The following is an 8,958-nucleotide window of genomic DNA, read 5'->3' as shown; positions in this document are numbered from 1 at the left end:
GGGGGTCAGGGGCTGGGGGCTGCCGTTTCCCCGGTCTTCCGTCGCTGCCCCCTCTCCCACTCGGCGCTCGGGGCTGTGCCGGAGGCATCACGTCAGCGCCCGCTCTGGCGCTGCTGGCGGTTCTGCGACGGCTGTGCGCTGCCTGGCCCCCTCCCTGTTCGCCCTATTGCAGGGAACCTGCTTGGGCAGAGGGGTTGGACTCGATCTCTTGAGATCCTCTCCAACCCCCGCGATTCTGTGATTGCAGAGTCCCAAATCTGCACCCCCATAGCACAGCATAGCAGGACAATTCTTGCTACTCATTAGCTGGAGAAAATCCAAGCTTAACATCGAGAACAAGGCCCTGAAGGCTCACTGACGGAAACTAGACTCACAGTAGGAAGGTGTTGTTCAGCGAGCACCAGCCTGATGTTATGTTTAACGACTCTCCACAGGACAGGGGATACTTAGGTTTAAGGGGGTCATTTTATTGTTTCACTTCTCCAAATGTACAAAAAAAAAAATTAGAAAATAACCCTACCCCCCACCCCCTCCCAAACCACAAAACAAACCAGTCTGGGGAGCCCCACAGCAGTGCAGCTAAGAGGCGACAAGAAATTAAACAGAAGTAGACACAGCAGCTGGAGCCCCTCAGCCCTCATAGTCATTGGCTCTCCACAATCCAGAACTGGCCCCAGTCTGCCCAGTGCTTCCCCAATTCACACAGAGCCCATCCTGACAAGATGGTGAGTGGGTACTTTACAAATCCTCCTTCGCCTTCTTCTTGGATTTCTTGGCTTTATCTTCCTCCTGCAGCACAGGAGTGCTGGTTGCCTCCCGCTTCAAGTAGCTGATGAAGTCACTCACTTCTCTGCCACCCTGCAGAACACACAAGGCAGTAAGGCACAGCCTGTCCTCGCTGTGGACTCTGCCTTTGCTAGGGGAGAGTTTGGGTGCCAGCCAGGAGACCAAACTAACTGCAAGCAGAGCTCTCTCCTGTGGGTCTGCAGCAGGGACCACCGCGTGCGTTCCCTGGGCAACAGGACAGAGTGCCAGGCACAACTCCAGAGAGAGTCCACATTATTTGGACACCTGGATTCTACCTCATCACTTCACAAAGCCCCAGGAGTTGCATCTTGTTTAACGAGTCTCCAAAGGACAGGGGATACTTAGGTTTAAGGGGGTCATTTTATTGTTTCACTTCTCCAAATGTACAAAAAACAAACAAACAAACAAAAAAAATCAGAAAATAACCCTACTCCCCACCCCCTCCCAAACCACAAAACAAACCAGTCTGGGGAGCCCCACTCACCTCATACTTCTTTGGACTTTGCTTCTTGCCAGCTGGAGCAAAATAGATGGTGGGGAAGCTGGGGAAAGAGAACAGGTGTCTGAGCTCACAATGTGCTGCTTTTTTCAGGCCCCGTCCTTCCAGACCATCACTGAGAGGACTTGCACCCTTGCTCTAGTTTCACACAGCAACAAGAACAACCAGCTCTTAAGCCAGTATATGTGGCATCCAAAAGCCTTGTCTTATCTGCACAGCTGGCTGAGCGCAACTACAGTCAGGTTTGCTTGCTTTCAGAAAAGCAATTCCAGTGTTATTCTGGTCTTGGTGGTGCAAAAAAATCAGAGCAAATTCAAGAAAGAGGAAGGGCTCAGTGAGACAAGCTTTTAGGTATGGCAAGGAAACCAGAGGAGCAGAACAGATGTATGCAATTCCCTGTCTGTGCCCCCATTCTCTCCAGGAACCTCTTTCAGATCTTCTGTAGAGGATGCTGGTCAGAGACAGAAACCTGAACTTGTGTCCACTGACAGTGGTCTAACAGAAGTAGCACCTACCCTCTGACTTCATATGGAGAAGGCACATCGTTGGCTGTAGCATCCATTTTGGCAATGACAATATTGGGGTCTTTACTGAGCTGTTGAAAAAGCACATTAATAACCAATCCATAGCAGTTAATGCCAGAACTAAACTATCAACATCTAAGGTAGGATTCCACAAGATAGCATGTATCGTTCATAAAAGCTGAATAAAATTTGTTCTAAAGAGTTCTCTCCTGCTTCAACAGGGGCACAGGGAACTAAGCCCCTCTTCATTCAGTTGTATGCAGCACAGATCTCCCAAAGACTCTCCCCAGACTCATTCAGTAGCTACAACTTCTAAGGAATGCTGACCCCAGAGGCGCCGTCTGCCTCGAGCCTTTTAGAAAGCAAACTGAGTGTAAGCAGTGCCCAAGCAGGAAGGGTACCTGACAGCCACGTAGGAAGAAGGTGGCCAGATCTGCAGAGACATATTTACACCACTACTGAAACAATCTGATGGAAGGATGACAGTGACATGCATAGTCTTTACAATACTATAATCAGAGGGAAAAGACCCGAAAAGGAACTTTCCCACCCCAGGACTAAATAAGGTAATATTGATGTGCCACCACAAAACCAGCTCAGTTACTGCCATGCTCCAGATCCTGCTAATGCACTTCTGCATCATCAGGAGATGGCAAACTCTGCAGTCCTCAGGAAGGCACGGTTATACCATTGCACTGTAAAGGTTGGAGACGCAGAATATGCAGAACTCTTTAGTGCAGAGTTGTCATTTACACTTGCAGTAGAGACTCTGACCTACCTTCTCTCCCAACTCCTTGTATTTGGGCTCCAGATTCTTGCAATGGCCACACCAGGGTGCATAAAACTCTATCAGGACATCTTTGTCTTCTGCATTAACAATTTCATCAAAGTTCTCAGCAACCACCACCTGAAAGAGTTTGATCACACAAAGTCTGGACTTTTAAGCCAACAGTGAGGCTGTACCACGACATGCTGTGCCCCAGAAAGCCTGGCCTCCCACTGCACTGTATCTACACAGGATGTGCACTGTATCTACATGGCACCAAGCTGACCAAACACACAGCTCTTCACCAAGCTGCAGCATCCTCAGCAAGCAGGCAAAAGCCTGCAATAAGATACTGGCACCACCTGCAAGTGAGTTTTGGACGCTCTAACACTGCAGGAGAAAGGCAGAATGATTGATTTCTTAATCCCAGCAAGCTCCAGGCTAAAGGACGAGGTTAACTATGTTTGCTGAGGTCATCCCAACCCACACATAAATAAGCAGTGCAATTTCACTCCTGTATGAGACCCTCATCTGAATGTAAAGCCACGGGAATGCTTTCCTTCAGTGCAGATTCCAGGGGGATGAACAAGCAGTAGGAATTAAACCATTATCTTAAGCTGATGAGATGAACAAATAAGACTTTAGGAACTGAGTTGTTGTGACCAGCTGCAAAGGGGAGGCACAAGTCAAGATAACAGAACCCTTGTAAATCTCAATGATCCTGCACTTGCAGAGAGCATCGTAAGTGGGCTCATGCAGGAGTAACTATGCTGACAGAGAAGCATGGAATCAAAACTGCAAGCTGAGTTTCTTCAGCTCAGAAGCGCAACATAAAAGGGATTGAGTTCTTTTTCTATACAACACCACAGACTTCAAGGTGCCACAGCAGTACACTCGCAGCAAGGTATGCTGGCATACAACTAGAAGCTGCCGCTGAAGTGTTTTTCATCACCAGCTGTGGCTTTTGCCTCCCTTGATACAACACTCACCTTCACAGGGCCATCATTGTTTTCAGGCACAGGCTCTGATTTCAGGTACTTTTTCAAGTTGCCATCAAAGTAATCTTGCAAGAATCTCTCCAGAGCCTTTCCATCACGGCTGAAAGCAAAGTGACATTTTACAGCCACCATGGCACATACAGGATGAGAGAGGAAAACCTTCAAGGCTGATTTAACCTCCTTCCACCCACATAACAGATGCCACCTTCATCTGTGAGAGCAGCACTCTGGGGCCAGCTTAGAAGAACAAGCACAACAGACACCACTAGAGTTTTGGCAGGAGCCTGGGTGCACATCTCATTCTAGGTTTTAGGCCTTCGGAGCACCCTTAGATTTCCTCTTCTCTACAGGAACGTACAGCTGGAATTCCCACCCATGCCCTTTACTGAATCTTAATTCCTAAGCAGACATTATACAAAGTTGCAGAATTAAGCTCAAGATATTTAAAGACAGGACAGGCTCTAGAGGGCAAGAAAGCACACTGGGCAACTATCAATCTTTCTGACCCAGCAGCCATTTCTTCCAGCAGGAAGATCCAGCTTTCCTATTTCCTCCAAGCTAATGAACAATTGTTGGTCACAGACTCCCAGACCTGAATCTATCAAGCAAGAGGCAACACTGCTAACATTCAAAAACTTACGAGAATTCTTCCTGCATGACATATTTATCTCCTTTAGCTGTTCTGATGGCAACAACAGGAGCCTCACCCACGCTGTTGTCTAGACCGAATTCTGACAGCTCGTGGCCAAAAGTTTTCCGGCTGGCCACAGCAAATGACAGTTTGTGACCAGCATCCAAGAACTTCTTTGCAATCATCATAACTCTGAAGAAAAAAAAGACGACAAAAAACAGAAAACAAAGCATGATTCCTTGGAACATTATCTTCCACACAAGGTAACACTTCTCAAGTTGAGGAACACGCTGGTCAAGAAAATCAATGGTGTGACGTGAAGCGATTCCACATAGGAAAGTCCTCCAGAAACAGCGTTAAGAAGCAAAGCAAGCTTGTTTATTCTGAATACAGCCTGAGCAAATGTCAGGTGTACTTTTTTTTTTTTTGACCCATCAGATTCATCACTGAAGAATACAAAGGATAGAATACCACATAATCTTACCAAGGAAATTTCAGTTTAAAATGTAAGGACTAGATATCCAAAAACAAGTAGCTGGGTTTTCAAATGAATGCCTTGAGCAGCAAGCACTGTACTCTCGATCAGAAACCCAGTGGGGATTTTTCCAGGGGAGAACAATTCCCATATGAATATAAGGAACTCTAAGATGAGCTACTGACCACCACAACGCGGGGATCAAATGAGAGAAGCAGATGAACGCTACCCCGGCCACCACATACCGGTTGCGCCAGTAGTTGGAGCCCTTTGCATTCTTCTCATAATCCACATCGTAGTACGCCACCAGCAAATCCTTCCCTTGGATCAAGTCTTTGTTGTCTTCAGTCATATGTGGACAGATACCAAAGCTATCAATGAGACAGAGGTTAGCAGCTTTGACTTCACCATCCAAATTCCATCCCCTCCCAGGAACGGTCTCAATACAGCACGTTCCTGATTCCCACCCAAGAATGCTTAATGTATTAATAACCAGTACGACACAAACATTTTGCCCGTTCACATACTGTACTGTTTGAGTCAAATCTCCATCTCTAGCCACAACTTCAATTAATGCACCTGATCTAAGGTTTATACGGCATACTTCTCAGGAAGCATATATTTCTTTTAAACAGAAGCCTGGTTGCTTCAATATAGAGAACAGATGTCAACAACCACACCAGTATTTCCAGAAAGAAGGGAGATAGCCCAAAGGAAGCGGTGTAAGCAAGACAGCCCTTTTGGATAGTAAGCAGAAGTAGCAGCTAAGCTTGGTAGAGAAAACGAGTTCTGACAGGATGGAACCCAATTTGGGATGGACTCCTGTCTATCCTGTCGTCCAGCAAGGAATCACTCACATATTCTCCTGGATAAACTTCTTGATCTTTGCACTGGTGATTTTGTCTTCAGTGTACTTGACAGTGCTCTCCTCAAACTTGTTTGCCAGCCGTGAAGGTCGGAACAGGACCACACCCCTGAGAGGAAGCAGATACCATGAAATGATTCAAAGCATCCCTGGGCTTTCAAGGGGCAGCAGCAAGACAAGAATTCAGCCTCCACTGACCACCCTCATTAACATCCATGAACACAGCAAAGCAGACTATTTTCTTGGTAGCACTACTGCACCAGATGTACCTGCCAGGCTGTTTCTCATTATTCAGACAGGCCATGGCCTCCAGCAACGAGAAACTAGAAAGAAAAAGCAATGGGGATGCAAAACACCCATTGAGATACTTCCCACGTGGAGGGGAACACTAATCCTCTAGATCCTGCAACCATTTTACCACACCCAAACTCTTGCCAACACACACACACACACACCACCGACAGCTGGGAAAGCAACAATACCTTACAATGTGCTCAGAAGGTTATTAACTGGAATTATTTTGTTCCAGTTGCCTTAGCAAAAACATCTTTAAGAACTTACTCTCCATCTTCCTCGTACTTCTGCACCAACTGCTCCTCACTGGTGTGTGCAAAACGGTAGTTGTCTCTTAAGTTGTTGGCAGCTTTCATGAATTCAGAATGAGCGTCGCCAGAAGCATCTCTAAAGAAGCCTGCAGCAGAAGGACAGATGGTGACCTCAAACCAACTCAGCAGTAGTTACTGTGCAGCTCATCGTTTGTCTTTACAGTGCGCCGAAAGCTGTCTGCTGAACCAAGTTCCTCAATGCACACCCAGACCTTGATTTTTGAGTTTCTCCCAGTTTTAGTGGAACACTTATGCATTTCTTTCCTTCCACCAGCAGCGAGTTGCTCAAGAATTAGTCATTCAGCTAAAAGAGAGCTATCTGCTGAGCACTACAATTTCCATTTGCAGTCATATGTGACACTATTAGTGGTAGGAACTGGTAGCCAGGGTACACAATAGAAATAAGTGCTGATCAATACTCAGCCCTTTCCATTTGTATGATGATGCCTGACCTGCAGAAAGGAAAGCTGCTATTACCACTCGTAAACCATGATCAAATGAGACAAGGATGATAAATACCATCCTAGCAGGATTTCTAGAAATCCAAAGCTACCTCTTGTCAGGCAGCCAAAGGAGCAACAAGCTTAAAAAGCAAAACAAAACAAAGACTACAGTGCCAGGAGTTCTAAAAGACAGTCAAAGAGCCACAGGAAAAAAAAAAGTTGGACTGAATCCCCAGAGGTCACCAAGTCCAATCTCCTCAAAGCAGAGCCAACTTGAAGTCAGGTCAAGTTGCTCAGAACTTTTTCCAAACGAGTTCTGAAAGATCTCCAAGATTGAAAGTTTTGGAACATCTCTGATCACTTGCTTCTGTCTTTCCCTTCCTGCCATGAAAGACTTTTGTGCCGACATCCACCTGGAACTTCCCTTACTATACTTTAGGATACTGCCTCTTTTCTTAGCACAGCACATTCACAACAGATCTTCCAGAGTCAAGTGTAATTTAAATTCTGCACCGATTCTACTCACCCACTACAGAAGCATCTTTATCACCAATGAATTTCTCAAAATCAGCCAGGGAACCGAGAGCCACTGAAGCAGGTCCTGCCTGTTTCTTGAGATGACTGACAATTCCATCTTAAAATAGAAGTGAAACCATTAAAGGGATCGATACAAAGCTTCATGAGACACTTTTCAAGTTCCCTAAAACAAAAGCCATTTCTGACAATTCTACTATTAGCTCCCAAGCCAAGTGGCCCAATGGTGACACAATAAACACGGCATGAACTGAAAGTCTGTCATCAGCACCTTTTCTTCACCTTCATCACACTGAAAACTAATCTTAGAAATGCAGAGATTTTTCAGAGCACTGCCCTGGTAAAAACATTTTTTCAATGCTCTCAAACCAAGAGCTGCACATGTATTACTAATGTGTTACAGAACACTCGCTGTGAAAAATGATTCACTAAATGAAGAACTGATCAGGAAACAGAACACCTCCTCGCTGCTGCAAAAGGAGTGCAGAGATTACAAAGTTACTTGTAATAGGAAGTTAAGGGTATAAGATCTTCCTCTGAAGCACCTTCCACGCACCACCCATCGTGGACACCATGCTTTTGAAGATAATTTGGAAGCCTCTTCCTATAAAGGGAGAGTTTTAAGTGCTATTAAGCATCCAGCACTCTTCCAACAGAAAGAGTTCTGGGAAGGGCAAAGGTGTGCATGCAAGTGGAATTCTTCTTTGTACCCCTCCATACATTTCACATCTCTGAAACAAAGACTGTTCTGTGTGGGCCTGCCTTGGAGCACTACTTCAGCAAGCAAGATGCAGACAGATGCTGACAAGCCCTCACCTGCTGTCCTGGGTCCATCATAGGTTCCTGACTCTTCTCCATCTCGAAAAATCTTCAGGGTGGGATATCCACTGACTCCATACTTGTTGCAGGTGTTTGAATTTGCTGTACAGTCAACCTAAGAGAAAAGAAGTATTGCTACTCAATGATTTATCGACCAAGCAAAAGCAGCTTTGCCACTGCACACATTATCACATATAACTTGGAAGACCAAAGGGTTTGAAAACTCTCACGTGCTTTTAATCAGGGCTGGATTCCTTCCACATAAAATGTAAAGATCTGAGAAACACCTGTGAGACCCAAGTCTATGAGATCAGAACCCAGGCCCAACAGCCCAACATGAAACCAAGCGGCCCATGGGTGACGTGGTACACAGACTGTCACTGAGACGTCAGCACTACAGAGCATGTAGTTACATGTGCATTAAGATGCACAGAAAAATTTAAGGAAATATACAGAAAACTAAGTAGTTGCAACTTTGAGATACCTTCCCCATTAAAACACTAGTAAGGGTAGATTCTTGTTGTTGATGAGAAGCTTAACAGGAATCGACATGTTAAGAATTCTTAGCATCTTATCAACAGTGAAGGTTTCGGCAACAGCTGAAGCAAACAAAAGACTGGAGAAAGCCATGTCAACCTCCCATAAAGAAAGCAGCAGACCCTTGATTAGCAAAACCACGCAAGTTTCCTGGAGGAAAAGGTGGTTCTTTAACAAAGCTCCTTACTGCGTAAGGCAAGGGACAATACCACAACTACTGAGTACAGCAATTCTTGGATTGAGACTGCACAGCTCCCGGGCGGCTCCCCCCACCCGAGCCCCCCCCAGCCAGCAGCACACGCCCATCCCGCAGCCCTCAGTATCAGACCGTTCCTGACGCTTGAGTCTCCGAGAACTGCAGCGCATCACAGCTCTCAGCCACGGGCAGCTCGGCTGCACAGCCCGGCAGAGACCGGAACAGCGCGGCTTCTCCGCCCGCAGCAGCCACGGAGCCG

The 8,958-nt window shown here is 46.1% G+C and overlaps 1 protein-coding gene across 1 annotated transcript; it reads right to left on the bottom strand.

Moving 5' to 3' along the window:
- Positions 1-446: 446 nt before the first annotated feature.
- Positions 447-8,596, bottom strand: PDIA3 (protein disulfide isomerase family A member 3). Its single transcript, XM_010717708.1, has 12 exons — positions 8,507-8,596; positions 7,964-8,081; positions 7,140-7,247; positions 6,127-6,256; positions 5,558-5,674; positions 4,946-5,071; positions 4,235-4,417; positions 3,586-3,694; positions 2,609-2,737; positions 1,822-1,901; positions 1,292-1,349; positions 447-858 (listed from the first exon to the last, which is right to left on the bottom strand). Exons 1-12 carry the CDS (start codon positions 8,594-8,596, stop codon positions 739-741), a joined length of 1,368 nt encoding a protein of 455 aa, XP_010716010.1. The 3' UTR covers positions 447-738.
- Positions 8,597-8,958: the final 362 nt, after the last annotated feature.

Source organism: Meleagris gallopavo, chromosome 12, assembly GCF_000146605.3.
Source record: "Meleagris gallopavo isolate NT-WF06-2002-E0010 breed Aviagen turkey brand Nicholas breeding stock chromosome 12, Turkey_5.1, whole genome shotgun sequence".
Lineage (NCBI taxonomy): Eukaryota > Metazoa > Chordata > Aves > Galliformes > Phasianidae > Meleagris > Meleagris gallopavo.
The sequence above is the reverse complement of the archived record's forward strand: the minus strand, read 5'-3'. Positions and strand labels throughout refer to the sequence as shown.